This window comes from Centrocercus urophasianus, unplaced genomic scaffold, assembly GCF_019232065.1.
Source record: "Centrocercus urophasianus isolate 14NV4802_14NV808 unplaced genomic scaffold, USGS_Curo_1.0 seq_73, whole genome shotgun sequence".
Classification (NCBI taxonomy): Eukaryota; Metazoa; Chordata; class Aves; order Galliformes; family Phasianidae; genus Centrocercus; species Centrocercus urophasianus.
In genome coordinates, this window is record NW_024885344.1 from 12,080,207 (window position 1) to 12,107,383 (window position 27,177).

A 27,177-nucleotide genomic window follows, 5' to 3' on the forward strand; every position below is an offset into this window, starting at 1 on the left:
GGTAACTATTTACATTTGGACAAATCATCACATCCAAGTCTTGCTTTCATGAACTATACCCCCAACCATCTGAATTCCAGTTAACCTGGACACTGGCCACGTGCACCAAGTATCTGTTCTGGCTGGGACACTTCAGCCCAGCACGACTTTAAATAGAAAAGCAGCAATTAAACTCTAGAGAATGAGATCTTCATATGATCAAGTACAGAAGCTGACTTTACTAAAGAAATGACTGACAGCAGTTTTAAGAATATGGGTAGAATTTTGATCTTTGTTTTAAATTGTCATTTCCACACACCCACCTTAATTTCTGTGTTGTATTTTTTGTTTAAATCAGTGTTTGCAAATTACATTAAAAATAAGGAATATAAAACTAAGTGAGATGGGAAACATCAAATCAGAAATGAATCAGTTCTCAAAAGGCCTCCACTTTGAATAATTGTGTTTACCTCCTACGAATTACAAATTTATTGGCAGAAGCTGTTAGGGTCAGAAGCAAGTAATCAACAGAAATATATGAAAAATATAAAAAAATACACTTGAATATCATTTCTTCACATAAAAAAGCAACAAGGTTTGTAATTAGTGGCATACAAAAATCGTTTATCATAACAAGTATGTATTCTTTAAGATGTACTAACAAAAAATAATTTTTGAAACAATTTCCTTTCCCCTCAGCTGGCTGATTTCAATACTCAAAATGACTCAAATCTCAAATCAACAGTACTGCATGTTCCTGGCTTGGGACATGGGTAAGCGTGGAATTTATTTAACTTATCCACCCTTTTTAGTTGCATTTCAAAAGAGCATCTCACCAGCAGCTTCTCAGTAACACCGGCAAATAAGATTTCCCTCCTCTTCTTCTTTCCCTTCACTCTCCCTCCTTGCCACACATAAGAGAGCTGATATGCAATATGCCCATTCCTTCCTTTGGTAGGACCCAGTTCAGCGTGAGTTCCATTGACCAACACTACTTATCTGCCTTACTGTTTCATAGTTGATCTGCATCCCACCTGTTATCTACAATTGGATGTAACAATTATGAACATTTTGAGGAAAGCATTATTTTCACAAGACATAGAACAATGCACCTTGACATTGAGTAATTATTACAGGTGTTATTGTAGCAATTACTTATAAATGTCACTATCTATACAAAAAATTGCAAGTAGAAAGTGAAACAATCAACAAAATAACATAACTTTCTAATATCTAGCTGAAAGTAAACCTGAGTCCATATATCTGAAATGACCCATTATATCCCAAATAGGATATATTTCCCTCTCAGTTCTCTTCTATAGGAACTAGTATTTAATTCTTCGTATTACTTCTTTCTGCAGAAAGGTTAATGTACAAGGGAAAGAGAAGCACCTATTGTCCTAAATGAAGGAGGGGAGAATCTTGTTCTAATTTTCTCATAATCCATACTATCTTTCTTTATTTTTTGAAAGGAAAACTATATGATCACTTGAGAAAATAACTTATTCCATAAACATTTTGATGAATGACATAAATGTATTTCAGTAACAGAATAAATAAAAAAATAAAGCTCATACTGCAGAGTTCAACCAGGGCATACGTAGCACACAGATATCAGTTCACAAGAAGACACGTAAAATACAATGGAGAAGGTGAGTGAAAGCAGTAAATACCATACATATCAATCCTTTTAAATGAACTGGTATGAGTTTCCACAGCATTTGTATTTTAGTGGGTTGATTTTTATTTTTATACTTTTTTATTCCCACAAATAAGTCTCTTACATAGGATCACTTTCCTTACCTTCGTGTTGGCGCATGCTTTCCCCTTCTTATAGTCCTTATGGCTGCCCCTTTTATCCAATTTGGCCCACAAGGCTTTGGCTTTCCAGTAATTTAGCTTGGACTTGAGTTTGTGATAGAAAGAACGGTAGTCCTTGGGCTTTAGTTCTAGGTAGTCACAGAGCTCCTGGAAAGCCTTGAGAGTCCCTTTGCACGTTGAAGCCTGGACAAATCTGTCGAAGAGAACGTGAGCCTGGTTCACCTTCTCGTTCTTACTCTCCTCCATGCTTCACGCTCGGCAGCTGCCCTGCAGGGCAGCTGTTCTCTTCCAGTCTGCCAGATTTCCCAGTGTTGCTCTGTTGAGCCACTTTCACCTCTGGCTTACAAGCATTATTAACCTATAAAATAAAAAGAAAAAAAAAAAATGTAACTGAGTTTGCTCTTTTTTTTTTAATTTCCAAAATTATCTCTGTGTCTGAGCTGAAGTCCAGATTCTCAGTAACGAATAAAGCAAGCATCAGTCCTAAATAAGTTAACTAAGCAATACCCCAGGCAGTCCTGCTGAGCTGACTGAAGCACAGCCTGTCTTCAGACACTGGGACACGTCTTTTCTATCAGAGCACAAAATAGTTTACCTGAGCCATACAACCTGTGAGTTTGAAGGCCTGCCTCTGTGCCCTGCCATAACAAAAACGATGATGGTACTGCAGTACTAGAATGAGGTTAAACTTTAGAGCAATCAAATGCTTAAGATGTCAAGACTGGAAAAAAATGCCGGCCTGTGCTGCATCAAGCAATATAAATATCTCTTCACCTAGAGCCCATGGGGACATTTCCTGTATCAGTAAGCAAGTAGCCCAGGAGAGAAATGGGGCTGTAGTACTATCCGTGTGGGGTTCTCAGGCTGCTTCCTCTGTGGTTTTCAACACTGTTTGATATGCACATCCCCACATTTCAGGTGGTAGCTGGGATCCTTGGCAGATGAAATACGCTGACAAGAAGTCTGCTACTCTTAGTTGCATTCCTGGGATCCCACAGAAGTACAGAATTGTTTAGAATACAAACAACAATTTTCTTTAAAGAAAAGCTATTCCACTTTATATATATATAATCAATCTTTCTTTTACACACATACACATATGAACGCGTACATACAAACAAGGTATAAACAATTACACTAATAAAGAATATTTCTGTTTATCTTCAGGTAGGACGGTAGCATGGGAACATATGCTGGAACTGTGGAAAGGAAAACAGTTTTGAGGTACATTTTCCTTTGTTTTTTTAGCAAAGGGCATTAAGGTAAAAAAGGAAGTATGTGGACTCGGATAAAAGCTTTTAGATTCTCACCAGCTCTTTTCCCGCTTCCAGCAGACAGGAAGCCAAGGCAAACATTACAGCTCATGTCTCTCTTCCCCTCCGCCAGGACAGCCCTACAGCAGTTTATGTGGGCACTCCTGCTTCCCAGCCAAGCATGGCATCTATTGCTTACATTTACAAATAGCAAAAGAGACCCAGAAACCCTTACATACATCCCTAAATTGTTTGGTATTAGAAATAAAATTCAAAGTTCCTGCAGAAGCCACAGCATAACGACAAGTTATACCACTCAGTGTATTTCTGACTTTATTAGGACAGCTGCCTTAGAGGACTCAAGCACAGACAAGGATGTTTTTCTACATAGCTGATGGACATTGATGTTGTCCATGCAGTACTGCTCACTAAGCAGTACAGAATTAACTTCCTTCCTTACTTTTAATCTTAACTTCACTACCAAGTGCGCTTCAGGCTTGCACCTAAGGGGGACCACCATGCTTTGGTGCTTTAAGCCTGCACCTCCTGTTCCCAAGAATGCTATAAAGAGCCCTAAAAAAATCTCCTCTTACGTTGAAGCAGCAATTTCAGTGCATCTGATAACGGAGAGGAAATAAAATACTTGCAGTCTAAATCCATACACCACATTTACCAGCACAGTTCTTCAAGTATTCTGCTCATTTCCCCCACCCCTGACACTCTACCACCCAAAACCTCTACAGCAGCACTTCAGATGATTGATACAGCACTTCTTAAGAATAACCCTCAGAAACTACACAGCCTAAATGCAGCTGAGTGGCAATTTAAGCCGGTTGGTCCACAGACCATTACTGATACACCCAGATGCAAGGACAGCCTGAGTCTCATTTCCTGCTCTTCCTTCTGTTGTGTTGTATTGAATCCTGTAGTATTTTCAAAAAAGGAGCAAAGTGACACTGATTCTGCACTGGGCAGAGAGATCTGTGAATTAAAACCCAGCCTTCTGTCACCACAGGAACTCAGTGCTTTGTGTTCAAGGCTGGCCAAGTCAGGAGAGACCTGCAAAAGCAGGTCACTTTGTGAAGCACAACCAGAGCAGCACATTAATTTTGCTGTTCTGCTTACATCCCATCTCACACTGGCTGTTAGGTAAGTTATGCCCACAGGTCAAATACAGAGGCTTCAGTCACTGTAATTAGTCACTCCTCAAAACTCTGCATTCTTGGTGTATACACCCAAAGCCCTCAGAACCTGTGAGCAACATGTCAGAGAGCACGGAAATTACAGGAGGCAAAGCAAGGGCAGGCAGGAATTATTTGCCACATTTCCAGGGTATTTGTGTGCCTTGCTGGCCCTGCTGCAAGTCTGCAGCATCCTGCATGTTTTGTCTCGAGGCAGCTGATTGCTGACTCAGAAGCTCTGCAAATCCCTTGGCTGAAGCGCTGGGAAAGAAAGACAAAGTCTGTGAAAAAATGCATGCAAAAGCAGCGTTCATGTTGCTATTTACAATAATAGCAAGGGGTTGTTACTGACTCATGGCTGAAAGTATGCTCAGGATCTCTGCTCCTGCGCAGGATAAAAGAACCCAACGAAGAACAGAAACAAAGGATGAATAATTCCAGGTGGTGCTTCCTTCCCCTTCCTGCAGTCACCACAGGCACATGAATATTTTACCAAACACGTGCATGATAAAGAAAGATGCCTGCAAAACTCACAACTTGTATCAAATGGAAGAAATAGGAAAGGATTTTGCAAGTGATGCACACTGCGATTTTGGTTACACAAATTCAAATTCCTGCAGTGCTGCAAATCCTATATCCCAAATACATACCTCCCGTACAGGAATCATCCTCCTACCATTTTCAATCCGGATTTCGTTAAAAGTGCTCACTCAACTAATGCTTTGGGCCTGGAAAAGTTTAATATTTTGGTATGGGAATGTATTTTCCAGCATTCTTTTACTTTTTTTTTTTTTTTCCAGCAGTAACTATTGACTTAATTCCATCTAAACTCACAGATTGTTCTTTCTGGCTCAAAACAGCATTTTGAGCAAATGAAACATTTGCCACTTCTGATTGAGAGATCTTTTGAGGACCACGCCAGTATTTTCCTACATTTTGATTATTTCACAGCTAGGCAAACAGTGCAGATGCACCCTTGACAGACAAACCTCTGAGGGGCTAGTGATCAATAAACTACAGTATTGTATGAAATCTAAATGACTGATAGCTCCAAGAGCCCCAATTTCCATTGATTTCATCCTTTCCATAGTATTTCCAATTGCCCAGCAACATCCCCTGCCCCTGTCTCCTCTCTGTGGCCCCTTACCTTCTGCCTAAGACTCAGTAAAGTGCTCTGGAAACTCTGAGATTAGTGTAGTACCACAGCCAGTACACACTTGCAACTTGGCTAGCAAAAGCCTAAGAACAGATTACTGCTAAGCTATGCTGCAGACAGTGGGGACACCTATTTTTGTCTCTCTCCCCTACCCAGCCACCAGTTTTCTTGTAGGAAATGAATTACCTTCAAGACTTTTACTCCCTGTCAAATCTGGATGAAATGGTTCAGAAGTTATTAAGGATGAACTGAAAAGCAGATGGACAAATGACTGAATCCTGTAAGCCTCCCCTCTGTAGGAAACCACACTAACAAAAGTCTTTATTCCAGCAAATGAAGGAGCTCTGCTTTCATTTCCAGGATTTGATTTATTTATACTTTTGGCTAAAACTGAAGAAATGGTCTTTGCTACAGTGTGCTGATCACACTGTAAGTGATCCCAGATAACAAGAAGTGCAGGCTTAGGTTGGCTATAAGGGCTGGGGAACAGATGGCAAAAAGAGGACAACTTTGACAAGAAAAGATAAAAAGCACTGGCAATTATTTTAGCACCGTATCATGCAGACAAGAAATGGGAAAGCAGGAGGACAAAAGGGTGGGGCTGCCATTGTGTGCAGTTTCCCTTTTAGACCAGATGGAAAAAAGAAATGTCAGTACCACACACAGTCAAGTTTGAAGATGGTATTTAGATCTGCTCTCACTCATAACACTCAAGCAAATACAGTGGACAAGGAATGTTTGCTGTTTATGCACCCATCAAAACCAGGTTTGAGGAGCTTCTGCACACCATGTGGGGATGAATCCCATCTACCTGCTTTCTAACTCCACCAAGCTAGAGTAAAAGTGGGAGAAAGAGGGATCAGATGTGAACTTGTTGCAAACACAAGAATCCATTCCTCATAAGATGATCAAAGTACATATACAAACAGGTCATGGATTGTCACAAAGCTCAACTCAGCAATAATTCGAAAAGAAATTCAAATTATATCAAAGAACATGGAAACAAACACAGAGGCATCTGCAGATATTTAGTTCCCAAATTCACATCAACGTACTGAATAAAAATATGTAGATTGTTCATTCTTAATACTTTCTTAAGTGCCATAAAATGTTTACTGAGACATCAGAACTACAAAATAAGACCTTTTATCTACATAAATTCAACAAACGTACTACTCTGCTGCTCTGTCATACACTGCTCTTTGATCAAATCAGAGTCCCTATAGGGAGTGAACATCAGCATCCAAAAATGAGGCCAAATAATAGATCAGATGTCTTCTTTTCTTCCTTTGATAAAAAACTAATGCCCCAGAATGTTCTACTTGGGATTTTCCTTCCGGTGTTTGGGGAAAAGCTGCTTATCTTACGCATTGGAAGTGTTACGTATTTGACCATTTTAGGCAGTTTCCTTGAATTATAAAGCAAAAACTCCACAGACAATAAAAGAAGAAAAAAGCATGATACCATGGAATAGGAAGAGGTAACTGCCCCCTTATTACATGATAAAGGAATGATAGGCCATCTGGATGGCTGTCATACTGTACAACAAACTTCAAGAATGACTAGCTTAGAGTTCCTGAATATACCCATGACACAGCCACATACCAGGGAGACCCCTCATAGCACAAGTCTTCACATGGGGCCAACAGTAACCAATGCAGTATTCCTTCTCATCTAGAACCAACTTGTTAACTGCATGCTTGAGAAGCTGAGGACACCCAAGGCGTATCATGGAACTGTCACCATTCTGTAAAGAACCGCGTTGTTACCCGTAAACAAAATTTATTTCCCAAAAGAAGAGTTAATTACTTGTACCTAGAATCAAAACTGTGAGGACAAACTTTTTGGAATGTGTCTATTAGGGCGTACTATATGAGCAACTTTCCCTTTAAAAGCCTTCCAAAACCCCAAGACATCAGGCGGCAAAGGCTGCATTCATTATCTGCATGGTGAAGTTCATGCGTATCCTACAAAGTCTATTAAGTTCTTCCTGGTACAGACGCTACCATGATAGCGCACTAAAGACATGCAGCTACGCATCATCATCACTGTTCCATACACCATATGGCAGCAAGGTGCTCAGCGACAAGCCTACTGCTCTGGGAGGAAGGCAGCACTCCCTTCCAAAACATTTCTTCACAATTACTTCTTGGTGCACCTGCTACAGCACAGTGCCAGCTTCTGCTTTCACCTCCTCCCAGATTTTACCACGGTAAATACTGGAGGATGCTAACCCTACCAAAGGACTCGCCCCCATCTCACAGTTTGCCACATCTTCCTTGCCTCAGAAACCTTAGGAACTAATCCTGTAAGTGCAATGCTTCCCTTTACAAGTCTCCCAAACTCCCAGACACTCGACAGCAAAGGCTTCATTTGTTACCTGCATGGTGAAATTCATGCATCTCTCACAAACTCCAGGGAGAAAACAGGAACTCTCAAAACACAGATCCTCATGTTTCAGTACAGGGAGCCCTCAGTCTACTTACATGCCCATAAGACCATACCTCGCACCCGTAGGAAGTCAGACCATTGGTATTTTCTGATGAGCCATACATACATAACTTGTAAGTCAAGTATACAATCAGTTCGCACTAGGTGAGGGAGATCTTAGTGCTGGGCTGAAACACCTGGAGGCTTCTTACTCCACCTCTCACTAGGTAAGGAGGTTGGATGCCATTCCTTCATTTGAACCGCCTTGAAGCTGATCTTGATGTTACCTTTCAACATGGAAAATCATCCTGAAGTTACTTCTATCTAGTTTGCAAGCTGGACTTTACTCCTGGAGTTCTTCAAATGCTATCTGAGGACAGCTCCAATGTAAAAAAAAGCCCTGTAAGAAATGACTGGAATGACACTTTCACAATACTTTATGATTCCAAATTGAGAAAAAAACCAAATCAGTTGGCTTAGCACAGCCAGACATAAAAGCTTTTGACATCATACAGAGTACAGATTTTCATCTTTCTAAGCCAACATGCTATGGCACAAGAAAAAAAAAGGTTTTCAAAAAAGCTGTACTGAAATCAGAGGAAAAAAAGCACTGTTCTGACCCAACTAGAAAGTTAAAGCAGAATGAAGACTGGAGGCTACACATGCACTGTAGAGACCTCTGCAGCCCAGCAATACAACTCCTCTGAGATTTTCAGGTTCTGCCAGCACTCCGATCACCCCAAGCTATCCCATGGCATGGTGGAACAAACAAAGCCCAGATTTTAAAAAACATAAGAGATCTCACAAAAGAAACTAACTATCTAATAAAACTCACTTTTTTTCTTTTTTTTTTTAATTACACGAATGAAGGTCAGACCTGTCTGAATGTTTTACCAAAACAAGCTGCAACAATCACAAAAGATAATGTAGGAAAAAATCAACGTGGACAAAAAGACAGATACATGTGATCTGCAAGTAACAAGAGGGAAAAAATTACTGTCCTTTAAGGAGCTCATCAAATGTTTCATATGAAATCTAGAAAGCAAAAAAGCCTAACTTCTAATGTAGTACGTGCTTGCACTACAGAAGCTCATGCCTCCAATTACAAGCGCTTGTCTCCGCCTATGTGCTTCAGATCTTCCTTTCATCATCTAATTCTGCATATACAGGCAGGCAAAGGTTACTCATCACAAAGAAGCACGTGGTCCAATCTTGGCTGAACTTAACAAAGTCACCTTCATTTGGGTCACCAAGGGAGACATCTTAACATTCAGAAGCAAACTCTCAAATTTGTCATTTCTGTCAGCATTTATTCCAGTCAAAGCAGGTGGCTGCCTGGACTTCTTACTCCAAGGCTCTCTCCCCAGGGGTATGGTAAATACCAGACTCTCACAGTCCAAAGAACAAATATTCCAGTTACAGACCTTAAAAATGTACATGGAAAAGCAAGTTTCGTGTGTGCTGCTTCCAACTTTCAGCTATTACAGAAGTGAAAAAAAGGAAAGTGGTTTCTTGAAGGGGGAGAAAGGAGATATAAAACAGGATTAAAAGATTCCTAATTCCAAACTATACACATACTCAACTAGCTAAGGCATCACAAATAAAGCATATTGCACAGGGCAGTTCAAATGGATATTTAATAGATCTATCTCGTGTTTCTGCAGAGGAATACTGTATATAGAAAGCAGATCTACTTAAAATTTTTTGAGTTGTTTTTCTAAAGCAGACATTGCAAGACTATTTGGGGAGCCAAGAAACCTATACGAAGACATTTGAATAAAAAAGCCATAAAAAATTCTCCAACCCACAAACCACTTCATTTAGAGGCTGCTGAACTTTATAAACAAAACAAACCTCAATGCTTATTCTATGAAAAGCCCAGGAAGGGTTGGGACCATGCTATAACCCGTGGATGCAACCTTAGCCTTTATAATTGCTAGGTAAAATATACACAGAAAGCTCAGAAAACACCGAAGGAATTGGACCTCAAACCCAGACCTTGCCTCCTTTCGCTGACTGAATAGATCCAAGAGCAACACCTCAAGGGCTCAGCTGCAGAACAGGACCAGACTTCACTCACTGCATGCCTTCGCTTGTCACTTAGTGTTGTTCTATCCAGCACTCTCCATCGCAGACATACGTCTCTATCTGCCACTGCCCCCAGCACACACACTGCCAGCAAAGCCAAGCTCCATCAGCCAGGCCAACTCCCTCTGGTTTCATTGCTGCCAAAGAAAATCACGCCGCACGATATCTTGTACCCTATTTATTAGCCCAGCTCAGGACATTCAGTTTTCCTCTTTCCTTAAAAGTTGTGCATGGAAATGCATGCTGTGTAGTCCCCCTACATATCTAAACCAGAAATGGCAGTCAAGGAACTTGATCCAGAGGAGGTGAAGCAGGTTGCTTCTTGATACTCCACAGGCCACCACAAGTCTCTTTTGTCCTTACATGTTAATTAGTCATTAATATTAGACCATAATATACTGTTAAGCAATTTCACTTTATTTTGCAAAAGCAGAGTTACGTACCTCAGCAAGAGCAAGACTGGCTGAAAAGAGTCTGAATGGGACACAGAACAGGATTTGAAGGGAAGTAGGAAGAGACTCAATGATCTTTAGTGGGTCCCTTCCAACTCCAATATACTATGATTGTATGAACTGCTCCCAGCAGTTTCACTGCAGAGTTAACACCTGTATTCATGATGGAACTCACTTGTGCATGGGGCTTCTAGACAACAAAGAAGATACTGAATATCTTCAATGAACACAGTGATAAATCCCAATTCATTAGACCACGGGAAGAAAAGAGAAACACACACACACAAATCCCATAGCATTTATTTCAAAAATGAGATCCTTCCACCAAGCTCTCATTTACAGGTCCCACAAACATCTTCTATCACATCTCCTGAGCTGAAATCTTATAGATAAAAAAAAAAAAAAAAACCCTCTATCAAACCTTTTCCTCAAGGCATTTCATTTCTGTACTTATAGCTTGGAGTTCTTGATTTGACAGTACCTTAGAATGAGTTTAAGATACTTTTCTTGACAACCCTAGTCATGTAAATCTTTCCTCTTCTAAAGGTAAGAACAGCCAACCCTTTGCACTCTGGTACACACCACCACCTCTAATCACAACAACAGTAAATATTAGATTATTAATAAAATCAACACAAACTCCAACCCCTAGCAGCTAATAAATTTCACTGCAAGACTGTCAAGCAACAACTGATCAAGTCAAATGCCCCATTACACAATCCTGGGTCTAACCCATCATTCATTTTCTTCACAGGTAACAGGAAAGCTTTTACCAGGAGACAGGAAAAGTTGTAAGCAAAAACTTAACTGGCATTTTGGCTGCTCTCTCACAAATAGGCAGAATCAAGAAGTTACATTTTCTCACGCTACAAAACATACCAAAACCTCCACAGGTAATCCCGATTATAGGTGGAGTTCAGAGCATAGCAAAAGCAAAACTCAGAGTGTTGAGCCTTCTGTTCTTGACATAAGTTAGCTCCATTTGTACATACTGTTACATAGCTTAAAAATAGTAACCACGCAGTATGTTCCCCACTTGGCTGGACATTTGACTCTCAGTAAATGCTGAACCAGTTTCAATTGGCCAGATAACGATTCCCCTCAAGCCCCCAAACGCACGAGAGATGCTTCTCTCAGCAAACACAGTGCCAAGCTCAATGCCTAGAGCAAATGAAAATCTGTTAGGAAATCAGTTACAGAGGAAAGAGGTGGAGGCGGTTTTGTGATTTGCTCTCCTCTCCCTGAGGCTTTGGCAAGCAGAGTTTCTGAAATAAGATGGCACTCATCATTTCCAGAGGCAAACATTACCAGTCTGCTCAAATACAGCTGCACTGGTGGGGACATGAAAAGACTTGGTATGAATTAGTCAGAGATTTAATCCAATCTAAGTGTAAGGATGCCATTCAGCAGAATTTGTTCCTAGCAGTGAGCACACATAAAAGCTTCTCTTTGCCTTTCATCCTCAAGGACTTTCTATCTAGTCTTTTTTAATTCCATCCTTCTTTGGATGAAGGCCATTCCTCTGCAAGGGTATCTGGGGGTCTGAGGTAGATATCCTTAGCTGAACTTCCCAGCTATCCTGCAGAGATAGGTGAGGGCATAAGCATCCATTTCACTTACTGCAGTTCTGAGAGATCCCATCACGGGAGCTACAGTACCTTTTTGTGCAAGACATCTACACACATCACTTTACCAGCCCACCATTACAGGTCACAGAGAAATATCTGCAGTTAAACAATTCCTGTCCAGTGCGCTCTGACAGCCCCTAGGCCCTGTGCTTTGCCACTGTGCTCTCCGCAGGCTGGAATTTGTCTTACGGGGAATTCCAGGATCTTCACTGACAGACAATTCAATTCTGGACTTTGGGCTCGAACTGAAGAATTTCCATAATTCCTCATTTCGTAATACGAACCTCCATCTGGTATTTGAGCACCAGCCAGACCGGTCTTTTTTCAAAATGCTTTTAAATGCAGCAAGAAAGGGCACAAGAGACCGAAGGCAACAGTGATACTCTTTCAGCAAGAAACACCAAGAAGTTGCTGCCAACTTAGGTAGTAACTTCAGAATCAGAAAGTACATTTAAGAAGAAAAAAACTGAAATTAAGAAATACTTCCTTCACAGTTTTTTTTCAGCTGCTGCCTTCAGGCTTAGTCTGCTGCTGACTGATAGCACAGCACAGCTCTGCAAACATGGGGAGACCAGCAGCTGTGGCAGAATGTCAGTGTGAAGCAGCTTCTTTCATGGAAGCCTGCTCAGCACTCCTATACAACCTTCCACATGGTTACTAAAAGGTCCATTCCAGACAGAGCAGCCTGAGGCTTTCAACATTCAGAAACCCCTCTCTCTACAGTTGCTCACCAGTAGTAAACAATTCAGTGTTTGTATATTCACCATTAGTTACACTGATGCTTACACCGCTATCAAGAAGGGCAGCTTTTGTCCAACATGAAGACTGAAGTAATGTAAAGAATTTATTCCTAATTAGATTGGAAACCACCACTGCAATTTGAATCACAGAATCATTAGGGTTGGAAAGGCCTCTAAGATCATCCAGTCTAACCACCAACCCAATCACCACCATGCCCACTAACCATGTCCCTCAGTGTCACATTTGCACAGTGTTTGAGCACCTCCAGGGTGCTCAACCACCACCTGCCTGGGCAGCCTGTGCCAGTGCACCACTGCTCTTTTGAAGAATAAATTTTCCCTAATGTCCAATCTGAACTTCTCCTAGTGCAACCTGGGGCTATTCCCTCTCCTGTCACTATTATCTGACAGAAGAGGCAGACCCTCACCTCGCTACAGCCCCCTTTTAGGTTGTTGTAGAGAGCATTTGATAACATGACTATTTCTCATATCTACTGCAAGGGAAAAAAGATGCCAGAGAAGCTCAACAGTTTTAGGCAAATGGAAGGGTTCAGCATCTGAGCCAGAATCAAAGTCCTTGGGCAATACACCCCTTCACCAGATCAGTACAGTATGGGTGGTGTGGTCTCAAATGCAGTGGCCATCTGTCTCTGGAAGTGCTCCTGCACCCTGTCCCAAGCCACATACTCTCACCCCTTTTCTTGCCCTCACACTGGTGATTCTCTGTCCTTGGGGTGACCCAGAGCACAAGGTAGGTCTGCAGAAAAAAAAACCAAAATTATTAGTTCTAAACCAGCATATTGAAGGATCAAATGAGCCCAAATCCCATTGGGAAAGAGAGGACGTGGTAGTTGTCATTACAGAGAAAGAGAAACACCCCTTATATCATGATATCTTTGATATTTATATGCTCCCGGTCTCCCGTATCCCTCCCCTCCCCACAAACAGCTGTTTGTGTCCCAGACAGGACTGTGAAGTAATTGGGTTTGAGGTGGGAGAGTTTAGGTTTTTTGCTATTTCTTTTTGCAAGGAGATGCACGTAATGTGATGAAGGACTATTGCTGTAATTTGGCCAGGTAGGTTCTCTAATATTAGGTTCTCATATTAGGATGAACATTGTATGGTTTTGCCCCTTTCCTGATATTTCATTAATTTTATTTGTACATTCTAGTTTTCTACGGAATATACAGTTAAAAATGAAGTTAGTCCCAAAAAAGGGCCATCACATCCCCCATTTGCTAAAAAACATGAACACTGTCTATCCCCCCCACCCTAGCTCCTTCCTCCTCCAACTACAATTTGCTCCTTTTTGTTCCAGAGGCAGATGCTCTGATATGGTACAGTATTCAGGCTCAGCACCACTCCTTTTCCCAGCTGAACAGCATCAAGGATAAGCAGTCTTTCATGTATAGGGTCTTCAGTTTTATGTTATGCAAGTATGATGCATTCAGTGGAATACACAATGCCCCAGTACAGGCTATTAATGTTTCACAGTGCATTTGTTAGCAATGAGAGCAGAGCCACATTCACCTCTAAGCGAGCTTCTTGGGGGATTCAAGACATGGGAAATCAGCTAACCTCAAGTCCTAACTACAGGAACAAGTAGAAACACTCCCAGGGCCATCAAACACCCATCTGGACAAAGTGGAAAAGAAGCAAGTATGATATTTGGCTGCAGCACACTTTCCAAAGGAAATGTAATGTTAACTTCACTGGTTAGGAGACTGATAAAAAGGCTCAACTGAAAGTGCACGCAGTTCTTTCTCACAAAGAGGTACAGGAGGAGCATTCAGCTCATCAAGCTAACAACAATGGTGTGGCCCACATCTTTCAATTTTCCCTGCTTCCTGCCCCTTTTCTGTCATAGTTAAAATGTGTGTAAGGTTTCAAGCTGCAACATAATGCTCGAAACCAAAGAGATGAGGTTCTAGAGCACTCTCCCATGAGAAAGGAGCAATACAACAAAAGACTTCATTTGTTAATAGCATGCAGGTTTCTGAGACTGGAAAGAAACACATCACAAACCAGTAACTCGATTTTAGTGTACATACACAGACGTGACAGTATATGCACAAATAATGTCCCAACTCAGAATCAAATAATCTAAACCATGATCACAAACATTACTGAAGGTTTATAATGCTGTGTAAAATTACCAGCTTTCAAGGCCTTCAGGTTCATGAAGATGAATTTTCTCTGTAGAGGTAGCTGATCTTGTAGCCATTTCTGTAACTGTCTGTCCTCTAACTGACATATGTGTTGTGTGGGGTGTGAAGGAGGAGGGTAGTGATCCTCATACATTTGAAACTTCATTTCCTTGCCAGGATGGAAGAAATACTACATCTTCCCCTATTTTAAAATACAACAGCTTTAAAAGCTGAAGAACAGAATGGACTTAGGGAATTTTGCTTGTGTGTAGGGCTGAAAGGAACAATGTCATTAACAAAGTTACTGGGAAAAACAGGAAATGGATTCATTAAAATTGTTATTATTATTATTAAGAAAAATGCTTTTGGTAGTTCACAAGGGTGCAGCAGCAATATACTAAAAACTGCTGGCACAATTATTCTGCATGTTGACTTTGGAAAATAAAATTTGAGTGTTGTTTCCCCCAAATGCACAGAGACACTATGCAAAGAAAAGCTACAGGCCATTTATGCCACATCTGTGTTTGTTCCTGCAGCTAATAAAGGAATGTAAGATGACTACAAGCTATACAAGTAAAATGAATTCACCACATTATATCAGGGAGTTTAAAGGATAAGTACTGCTCTATTGCTCCAAGCATGTACTACAGAGCCCAGTAATTCATAATCTCAAAAGAGAAGTTATTCAACGTGTGTTTGACTTGCTCTTAAAAATACTTAAGATACACTAACAGTATAGATAATTCAAGATTGCTCCAACCTGGCCCTGAGCAAGCTTGATTTTTCCTTTTCCATATATGCCACATAGCAGTGACTTCATTTCCATTAGTCTCCTGGTTACTCAGTGGATGTGACAAAAATGTAGCCATTAAGTAAATCAGTAGGATCTCCTAAATTTACCAGAAAGATCAGTGTTTACACATCTTTATAAATCCAGTCCAGAGGTGATGGCACATTTATAAGCGCTTATAAATTATAGATTGAGACGTGCTAATATCTTAGAGAAACAGAACAAAAAAAAGCAGCAAGCTTATAGCATCCAGCTGTAAGAAACGTGGAACTGAACTGCGTCCCTGACAAACATAACACGATAGTGTTCACTGAATGGCAAAGGAGGTGCCTTCTGTAGTTTGAGTCCCCACTTGTTAATAGTGCTTCTGGGTGCCCCTCTGTCCATTATATTCACTGCCTTTGGAGAAAGCATGCTGCTAACACAAAGTATGGAGTTTGCCTCTATAAAGATTATGCCGTGTAACCCTAAGGTTATTCAACATTTAGTATTTCAGTAATTCACAAGACACACTGTAGAGAATGCTAGTGGTATCCACACGCTTCTGTAGTATTTGACCCAGAACACCCCATGTGTGTATGTTGGGATCCAGGCATTAGACTCCCATGTAGCTCCACTCCAGAGTACATGGCAATTCGCTTGCAGGACAGAGCCATTTAGTAATTACACCACACTTCATTAACATCATATAAAGTAAATTAAGAGCAGAGTGAGGCCTAATCAAAATGGCCAAGATAGGTACCTTGCTATTCAATGATGCTCTCCCAAGAGGAATACAAAACAGTGCCAGAATCTGTGAGAGAAGCTGACCATACTACGTTACAGTTACTTGCTGCAAGGTAAAGATAGATGGAAACATCTGCAAACAAACTCAATCTATTCTGTTTTGTCTGTTTTCCCCTCCCACCTAATCACTAAAAAAATCACATACCAACCTGCACCCATAATCACTACAATCCGATCATGGGTCCAACAAATTCTAGGTGTAAATAAATCTCCCCAAACTCAGCAAGCCTTGAGGATAGACAACAGCAATAAGTGAACAAAACCCATCTCTCTTTCACATAAAAAATAAACAAATAAGATGCTATCTGGCCGGAGCATCCAGGCAGGATGGATCACTCTCAAAACTCTCCTACAGACAGGATTCAGCAAGTAAACTTTCAGCATGCTCTTTTGGCTTCTTCCACTGAATGTAAGTTGAAATCCACTCATGGAAAAACAGCACACGGGCATGAAAATTCTTCTGTTCCAATTAGGCTACACTCAAGAAGAGTCAGTACTCAGAGTTGACTCTGGCAGTATGTGACTGGAGGCCTGCCACGCCAATAGCTTCTCCAGACCAGTACATTTGGCTGTAGAAGAAATAAGGATATTTTGGAAAGAGAAGCATTCATGTTTCCTTTCTCTTCTACATTAAGTATGTTGTTGTGGATGTTGATAAAGGCAGTGCACCAATCCGCCCTGTTTAAAACTCTTGTTTTAGAAGTGGGTCAAATTAAAGATTTGGGAGTTTAATAGCCACAGAATAGTAGAGGTTGGAAAGAGGCTGTGGAGATTGCTTGGTGCAATCCCACTGCTCAAAGCAGTCAGCTGAAGCAGGTTACTCAGGGCTGCACTCAGCCAGGTTTTGAATATCTCCAAGGACGGAGACATGGGGAACACTTTAAACCTAATGGAATATCTCTTACAGACAGATCTGCATATTTAACCTCCAGGCAGATTATTTTGTATGTAACAGAAGAGCAATTGTAGCAAAGAAATGCTCAAGTCTCGTCAGATATCACCCTAAAAGGTGAAGCCAAGAGAGCAAAAAGCAGCAAGTCATTTTTTCCCCTATATTCACGAAACTCATAAACTCTTCAGATTTCCTTCTCGCCTTGAAACAAAGTGTAATGTTCATTCCCAGGCCTCATGGAACATTAAACAAGAGAGCTTAACCTATGAAGATAACACAGAACTACTGTCTAGTTTTTGGGATTTGTAGCTGTGAATTTCATCTCACACACTTCTTTCTAAACAAAGGTAAAACTAAGCCCGCAGGCTCAACTAAGCTACACTCTCTTCAAACAGAGTTCTTGCTGGTTTGGAGACATCTGAATTGGCAGCATACAAACTCTAGCAAAATCAAAAAAATAGCACTGTCAAGACTACTGAGTCTGTCATGTTGCTCCAGATGTTGACATAGAACATGGAGCTTCTTAAGGGCTGCAGTATCAAAGAGACACCTAATGACATCAGAATGGATTATTTGCAACCACTAGTTTAAAAATACATTTCCAAGAGTAGAGTACAATTCCTGGCAGTGGGGCAATAGAGAATAGCTGTTCAATTGGCAACCAAACCACAAGGTTTTAAATAGAGAGTTCAAAGGCAGAGATTATTCCCTTATCCTGTGCTGTCAGTGCTAAAAGCTGTGAGGAAATGTAATACTGATATAGAGTTGGGAAGCAAAAACATTTACCTTTAAGGTTAAGTTCTTTTAAGTCTGTCTTCACAAAGCCACATCTTGGATTACTTGTAATGTGCAAAGACAGTTTAAAACACAGGAGACATACACAATACAGTCAAAGATCTATCATTCCATTTCAGCGCAATCAAGCTTTGGCTCTTGCAGGGTTGTCATTTTAGTTTTGCTATATGACAAATGCATTCCTTAAAATGAGGTTCACCTTCCGATAGGAATCTGTTGTGAGGTTCTGGTGGCAGTTAATGGTAGCTACTTACAAATACTTGGGAAATCAAGCTATTTTGCTGGAGAATAAAAAACAAGATCAATCACAAGGGAAGGCAGGTTTAGAAACCAGCAGATTTGTCTCTACAAACAGTTCATTTAGAAGAAAGCCTGATGTCGTGGTAATCTATTACACACATGCATGCTGGACGAATGAAATTACCAGGTCAGCCCTCATGTGTCCCTGGTCCTTCTTCCTTTCCTTGCTCCTTTGTAGGAGGTTCTGGCAACAAGATTTCAGAAGATTACTAGGTCAAAGTTGGAAATGCATTTCAGCCAGCAGTCTAAAAGTGAAGTTAATCACCTCAGTACCATTAAGGACTGAGACAGACTGCTTACACTAACTAGCCAGTAATTAATCACATGCCATGTAAACAGCACCTCTGAGTACACGGGTAAACGAGTCCCCAGCAATTGTTATTTGAGGCAACAGATGCTGGGTGATACAGAACCTACTTCTCTGCACTGTTCCACACAGAACTGTTTCAGTTTTTGACTAGACAAGACTACTACAAGCCCTGAACAAGAGAAAGCTTTCCTAACTTCATCAGTCTCCCTTCTCATTGCATGCAGTCCAGGAAGCAGTGTAGACAGTGCTGCCACATTACCACCATCCAGGCTGTTTCATAAACTTATGAACTTACGCCAAAAATTGGAATAAAATATCCCAAGCAGTGATTTCAGCCAAACCCTCAGTTACAGAACAAGATTTCAAGTTTTTAGACTAATGAGGCCAGTTGCTGCTTGTGCAAGTGTTCACTGAGCTTCTCCTGCATGTGATGTATCTATGGCCACCCTCCTCTTTGGATAAAAAAGGAAGCCAGTCTTTTTAAAATCACAAGGAAGTAATTTTAAAAAACAAGGTTGTTCTCATTTAAAGAGATGTTCTGCAATCATCAAATAACTCATCTCCTTTGGTCAAGATTTGATTTGAGGGTTTTTTGTTGCTGTTTTTTTTAAGTGACTTGTTTCCTCAACACGTAAATAAAAACACACCTCAAAGAGATCTGGAAACCCTGAACACTTCCCTGCTCCTGCAGGAAGTTCATCCACATACAACTCTTCAAGCTCCATTTCAACCCCTGGCCATTAAGACTGAAAAGGGAACAGAAGTTTTTAGATTCCTTACCATTGTTAAGTTCTAACAAATTAAGACTTCAATGTTGAGTTCTTAATTTCACTGTTTAATGAGACAAAACTAGACTGCCTTTAGGAGTACAGACTTGTTTACAGCCTTCATTAAAAACTCTAAAAATCTTATCCAAGATGTTTAAACACATGATGGCATTTATAGTTAAGATATTAAACTACACAGTTTATATAGTGTATTTATATAGTTCAATGTGTCATTATGATACAACGCTCAGTTTCGAGATAAGGTAATCTACAGGGTTTTCACGGATTCAAAGCTTAAATCAACTCCCAACAGAATGGCAGGAAAAGCTGTAGCTTTTCTTTTTCTTCTTTCTTCCTTCCTTTGCTTTTAGATTCTCTTAGAAAGGAGAGGGATTCCTTTCAGTACCATCTCTTCAATTCAGATTGCCAAGAACAGTTATGGAAAAACATTTTCTAGGGTTGAGACAAAAGAAGACTTTCAAAATCAGCTGCAAAATTTGTAAGGGTAAGGGACACCTCTTAGACTTTTTCAGTCACCAATAACCGCACTAGGATGGCACTAGAGATTCCTAAGGTAAAAGGTCTGTTATCCGTCACCAGCAAGTGAGCTGCTCTGAACTCTGTAGATGTACCTCAAAAGGAATCCATTGTTACACTTCTCCTATGTTTACAGTACGACGAGAACAGGGTAAGGAATACAGCCCTATTAAGAATTCTTTAATGTCTTGATATGTTTTCATTCTGCATTTCAAAACTCCTTTGAAACACTAAAGTGCACATTTCTTAAAACTGGACATTTGAAATGCAACCTCAGTCAAACATGATAAAGAAAATTCAGTACCCGCACCCAAAACAAAAGTACTAACAGGCATTTCTGCCTTCAGAAAGGCCAAACATGCTTGCTCACCAAAACCAGTTCCTCATTTTCACATCTTTCTCCTCTAGTCCTGTGGTTTCATTGGGTTTGCTCATATCACTCAATAACATTAAGTACATAATGATACTGCAGAAAGTAACACCACCACTTCTGCGGTTGTAAATTTAGCCACAAATACCCTTCCTGTTAAGGCACAATTCAAGGCAATAACTAACTGTACATGCATCCAAGATCTCCAGCTGCAAGAATTCATGTGTAAGCCAATTTAGAACCAAGCCACCATAGAAAGGGATTCATTTTACTCCTCTCATTTTGGCTCTAAGAATGAGTTAAACTTGAAGACCTCCCCAGCACTATTGTCCCCTAACCTAAGAAACAAGACAAGCCTGTTCAGTAAGATATGATCCAACTCCCCACAGGCTGTGCAATTATCATAACAGAAACAGAAGAGGAAAAGAAACACAAAGTTTGTGACAGACCCACCCCTACGGCAACAGGGTGATATTCAGCTGTTTTAGGCAAATCAAGAAAACACTCTATGGATATTCCTGCTTAGGGAAGAGGCTGCAAGAACAACAGCCTCCCTGGTTTTGCAAAGTCACTGACAATTGCTGGGTTTTTTAAATCAGTGTCTCGACAGAAGAAAAAAATTATTATTATTTTTTTTTAATATCAATATTTTTAGGAAAAAAACCTTGTAGCTCCCACTCCCTCAATATGTTATGTCCAGGAACAAAATAAAAACCATTTGTTTGTCTGTTTCAGTTGCAGTGCTACCAAGTTTAACTAGAAGCAGTACAAGCAAAGCCAGGAGCCCCTGATCTGCTTACTAACAAAGAAAGAATACAAATCATTTCTCTGCATCTTCCCACTGAGTTCAAACACCCTGGACACTTTAAGGAAATGCCTCTTGAGAAACTCACCTTGCTTACCTCTTTAAGAAAGGTTCCAATTGCTCTATTACTACCACCATGCTCTATTTCAGTTTCTGAAACCTGCAGTTTCACCTCCTTTTTGTTGTGCATACGGCAGTTGCACACTAAGTAGAACTTCATTCCAGAATCTTCATTTGACTTTTAATGACTACAGCTAACTGGCTCCCAAAAAACCTGGAGGAACAGCAATTCAGGCAATCCAAAGGGCTGCTTTTGGGAACTGTGACAAAGCAGTAAAGAAAAGCTCACACCCCCACCAGAAACGCTGTGGAACAAACTGAATGTTTGCTCTCATATCAACCTGGCACACTCTCAAGGGAAGTTGTGGAAGTCTGTTTTTCAAAGCATTTCAAATTAAGACTATTTAAAGAAATAACAGCAGAAACAAAGCATAGCTGTCTAGATTATATTTCCTAGCATTTTGAAAGAAAATTAGACAAATATCCACAGCTTCACTTTTGTGTAAGGGCGATAAATTTGTGAGACATAAAACATCCCAGTGTGAGATGTTTAAGGACTTACACACAGAAAGTTTGCATTCCAATGTTGTCTGCACTATCTGTTAATATTTCCTATCCAAGTAAGTAGGGTACCTGGCAATAGGTGAGTTCAAAAGTCAGCACAAATCTATGAGATTTTCCTTACCTGAGCATCCCAAGTCATTCTCCCTTCAAGCCCTCACAGGCGGCTCCAGAGCCATCAACCAGACAGGACAACCTTCTTGCTCCTATTTCTTTGGGAATCTCAATTCAGGGAACACCCAGTATCTGTACCAACTGATGGGCGTGTTTTCACAAAGATCTTCTGAAAAGCTAGAGTGAAGCATGGGAGAAAGGAGCAAGCATACAAAGGAGACTGCCTTCACAGCCCATCTATGGTGGCATATATTATGTTGCGTATTTAGAGTTCCTGAAGGAACTCTAAACTTTATCCACATTATGAGCAGTTATTTGTTTCCTGACTAAGTCACTTTATTGTGAGAGGGCTCAAAGGGCTGACAACAGCAGGACTAGGGGAAATGGATCCAAGTTGAAGGAGGGAAGATTTAGGTTGGATGTTAGGGGGAAGTTCTTTACAAGGAGAGTGGTTAGGCCCTGGAACGGGCTGCCCAGGGAGGTTGTGGATGCCCCGTCCTTGGATGTGTTTAAGGCCAGGTTGGACAGGGTCCTGGGCAACCTGATCTAAATGTGTGTGTTTGGTGGCCCTGCTAGGCAGGGGGGTTGGAACTACATGATCCTTGAGGTCCCTTCCAACCCGCGTGATTCTGTGATTCTGTGAGAGCCTGTGTTGGCACTCCCTATGATGGAAAGAACGTCTACTAGCTACTAAAATAACAGCTTTCTGAACTTAAAAAAAAAAACAAAACAACAACACAACCAAAACTGCATACTGTCAGACAAAGTAAACTAGAGGCTTACACCTACCATGTATTCAAAGCCAGAAAACACCCAAATCAAAGCTGTGTCATACCACCCATTATGATCCAGTGTAATTGCATTAGTACAACAAACAGTTCTACCTCTGCCAACATTGCCATCCCTCAAAACCAGGAACCACAAGTCAGTATAATCTTGGCAACAAACAACTCTCGTTCTCATGCAATTACCACAAGTTTACCAGTCATGGCTTTTGTATTTATTTAAAGTCTTCCTTGGGCAGCCAAAAGCATGCCAGAGCTGGATGTGAAAACAGCCACCTTACCCATATCTGCAACTAAATCCCAGGACACATCTGACCTAAAATCTGAGACGTGGCCACAGACAGTACTCAAACATAACCACTAACTTTTGTACTTCCTTTTCCCTCCACATCCCTGCCAGTTTTTCTACATTCACATGCCTTTGCTTCACACGACACAGGTTTCAGAACAGTCTTTCAACAATTCCTGGACATTCAGGCCCCTCTCTGAAGTCTCCCAGGAGATTCCCCAGGCATCAACCAGGCAAAACCCACACATTCCTACTGGGAATACATTTGCCCTACACAGTGGACTGATTTGTCTGTAACAAACAAAACTGACTAAGCAAAAGGTTACTGTAGCTATTAAGGTTTTCAGTGTAATCATTTATGTTCAATGCTACTCATACAGTATACTAGGAAACAAGAAATTAGAGATTTAACTTCACTGGTTAACTCTAGATTTCATGCCTCATCATTCAGACAGAAAAGACTTGAGAAATTAAAAATAGCCAATGCTAAAAAGCCATTCTTACTCACAGACTGAAAGTATAACAACAATCACAGAACAGTTTTCAAAAAGCTTGTAGTGTTGTTTAAGAAAACATGCATTAAGTGAAACACAAAAGAAGTTCCCGGTTCAAGTATTTTTTTTCCTTTTCTTATCCTTACAGTGACTTAGCTTTAAGACCTCCACACAGTTTTTGAATAGAGAGTAAGCTTGAAGCATCTACTCACCATTTATGTCAACACTTAGAAGAACAGGTACAGAACTAGGAAGGATTTATAGCACCTTGCCACAGTGAGCTCTGACCAAAGCTCAGTTCTAATTAATAAAACTTTCAGAAGATTGAGCTTAAGGCTCATGGCCTATTTTCAGTATGAACATCTGATTATCTGACAATTCAAACCAGGGCTTCATAGAATCACAGAAACCTTAGAGTTGGAAAGGACCTCTGAAGACCATCTAGACCAACTCCCCTGCAATAAACAGGGACACCACACTAGGGCCTGATCCAGCCTTACCCTGAAAGTCTCCAGGGATGGAGCATCAGCCACATCACTAGGTAACCTGTGCCAGTGCCTCACCACCCTCACTGGAAAAGACTTTTTCCTTATATCTAACTTAAATCTACCCTCCTTGAGCTTGAAACCAGTTCTATCATCACAGACCCTGCTAAATAATCTGCCCTCCTCTTCCCTCTCATTTCCCATTAGATACCAAAAGCCTGCTATCAGGTTACCTAACAGCCTTCTCTTCTCCAGGCCGAACAGCTCCAGCTCTTCCAGCCTGTTCTCACAGGACAGCTGTTCCATCCCTGGATCATTCTGTGGCCCTTCTTTGGAGGTGCTCCAACAGGTCTGTGTCTCTACTGTACTGAGGACTACACATCTGGATGCAGTATTCCAAGTGCGGCCTCACCAGCACAGAGTAGAGGAGCAGGATCATCTCCCTCAACCTGCTCACCAGTTTTCTTTTGATGTAGTCCAGGATACAGTTGGCATTCTGGGCTGCAAGGGCACACTGCTGGCTCATGTCCAGCATGCCATCCACTAGTACCTCCAGGTCTTTTTCAGCAAGGCTGCACTCAATCTGTTCATCCCCCAGCTTGTATTGGCCATGGGGGTTGCCTCGACCCAGGTGCAAGATCTTGCAAGACATCAGAAGCTTACGTACTTTATTCACAGATAATTTCTCTCAACAGAAGAATTGGGGTTTTTTTGGCTGATACAGCCCTGAAAGGTCAAAAATTCTATTTTCATACATTATTTTTAATACACTTTTAAAACTTATCTGATGTATCACCTTCAGCCAGCAAGTTGCTCGAAGTGTGGAGCTTCAGAGCGTGCCTACTCTTCTGGAGTATGTTGTGTTGAGGAAAATGTAAACCATCTGTGTCATTCTGTCTTTCATGAGGTGAAGCTGTACCACAAAACAGCTAAAGATAGCACAGTGATTATATGTTTGCAAGGAAGCAGCAAATTAAGCCTTCCCTAAGCAGAAAGAAAACAACTACTGCTTGAACAATGACAATTTTCTACAACAGTCTTTCCTATTTACTTCCAAAGCCAAAATATATGATCTTCAAGATCCTTTAAAGCGTTATGAGTCAGCTACAAATCCAGGTCAGACTTTTTGTTTTTTCTTCAAATCGGCAGGGATTTTTACATGGCATGACTGAATCTAAGTAACATGCTTAACAAGTGCACCCGAGATCCAGAAATGAGAAGTTTTAGAGAAACAGGAAGACAAATTCAGCTGGAAACAAGCCTCCTGCCAAGAAAGCACATTCTGTCCTTACTATAAAAATCTATTTACTCATCTTCAAAGCAGCAAGATGAGGGCATACTCACAAGAAGTACTAGACCAGATAAAGCAACAACTACACGGAGTTAGTGTCATACAGTTAGCATTCAGACACACGTCTATACCTAGTCCTAGTTTAAACCCTACTTTTTGCCAGCTTGCCACCATTTTAAAGTAGAGCTCCTGTAGCCTCCACAAAGTCTATACTATCAGGAGCTCTATTTGCAACACAAAACTTGTTTGCTCCCTAGCACTCCAGCATCCTCATCAGGTGATGATGCTGTCACTTATATGGTACAGTAAAGCAGGCTGCACCAGCATTTTTGCTCCCATACTTCATCATTTCTCCAGACCGATAGCACACATCCTGCTGGCTACCCTCCCTCCTTCCAGTCTTGCACTCCAGGGAAATCGATGCAGTTGAATTAAGCACACTTACATCACCACCTACCAATCAAAACAGGACAGAGTTCACGCATTAAGCCACGCACCCTTTGGAAGATAATGAAAGAAGTGCAAGTATAAAGCAGAAATCTATCAACTCCGACTTTAAAGGGCAAGGGTAGATCAAGAGAAACAACATACAAGTGTAATACAAGTGAGCTGCTGGACTCTTCGCTGAAGCTCTTAGAGCACACATAGTTCAGCATAAAGTGAGTGTTATCACTTATTTTTTTTCTCCCTGTTTTACACAGTCATGGGTGAGGTCAGACAGAACCCTGCTGATGTGGCAGTTGTTCTCTCCCTAGAGCAGATGATTTCAATCCAGCAGTGTATGTTTCAGCCTATACACTTATTTCAGTCAAAGAAAATATCCCAAGCCATCATGAGCTCAAAAAAAGAATTTCTAACCACAGTGTGGCAAGATTGGGGTGGAGAAGGAGAGGAGGAAAAACAATGTTGTTTTAAGACCTATTCCAAGTTCACATCTCCAGCCAGAAACAGCTTTCAGTACCACTATTCTCAGTAATAAACTTCAGGGCCAGTTACTTCCATTTGTTTTCATCCCTAAGGAGTAACTAGGTTTGTACAAATGGAGCTGTCTGTCTAGGTTCAGAGCATGCATGTGGGGTAAGTGGGAAAAGGGATGAGTGGGGTGGAGAAGGCAGCTTATAAAAAGAAAATTACAGTGCAAACACTGTTAGTGTGGTACAGCATTTGTAATCACCTCACCTGCTCAAGCAAATTGTTGAATTAAATCTCAAACAATGCAAACAGGTGAAGAGAAGCCTGGTACTATTGCATCCTTTGCTCCACAGCAGTCAGAAGGGCTATGACATTCCATGCAAAGTTCATAGGAGGGCAATGGAGGAAGTCTTCATTCCTTCCCAGGAGTTAAGTACAGTGAAGGAAAGTCAGCCTCAGTTTCACCACAACAAAAAAACAACTCCATGAACTTATACACAAGACCAACCTAAGAGAGACCCCGAAAAATCAGCTGGAACTGAAGAAAGTGGTCTGGAAGTCAAACGGAATTCAGGGACTGCCCATCCCGGCCACGAAAGCCCAGCTCTAACGGTGCCTTGCTTACCCAGCAGCATTATTATTACGGGTTTCTATTTTTATCTGGACAGTAAAATGTAGACGAATACAGTTACAAGCTTCTCACTGCTTTACCGACTAGTTTTGAAGTCGGGAAGGAATGCATAAACACCCCATTTATCAGCTGTACAAGCCTGACTGCTCAGTGCCTGTTATTCCCTGTGTGCCTACTCCGTTTCTTTGGATTATCATTGACACCTGCTTAATTCTTTGACTCCAAGATTATTTGCAAGTACCATTTATGGTAGTTTTGCAGAAACTCACGCCCGAAGAGCCTGACAGATTGCCAGCTCACTTCATTAAAAAACCTCCCGTGGTAACAG

General features: G+C 41.0%; 1 protein-coding gene across 10 annotated transcripts in view; it reads right to left on the bottom strand.

Annotated features, from left to right (window-relative positions):
* MICAL3 (microtubule associated monooxygenase, calponin and LIM domain containing 3) overlaps positions 1 to 27,177 on the bottom strand; it is a 154,633-nt gene that overhangs the window by 101,753 nt on the left and 25,703 nt on the right. For all 10 annotated transcript variants that reach the window (XM_042838116.1, XM_042838117.1, XM_042838114.1 and 7 more), the window contains one exon: positions 1,783 to 2,158. In XM_042838116.1, coding sequence (XP_042694050.1) covers positions 1,783 to 2,046 — 264 coding nt within the window. In that variant the 5' untranslated portion in view covers positions 2,047 to 2,158. Of the gene's footprint in view, positions 1 to 1,782; positions 2,159 to 27,177 lie in introns of those variants that run through there.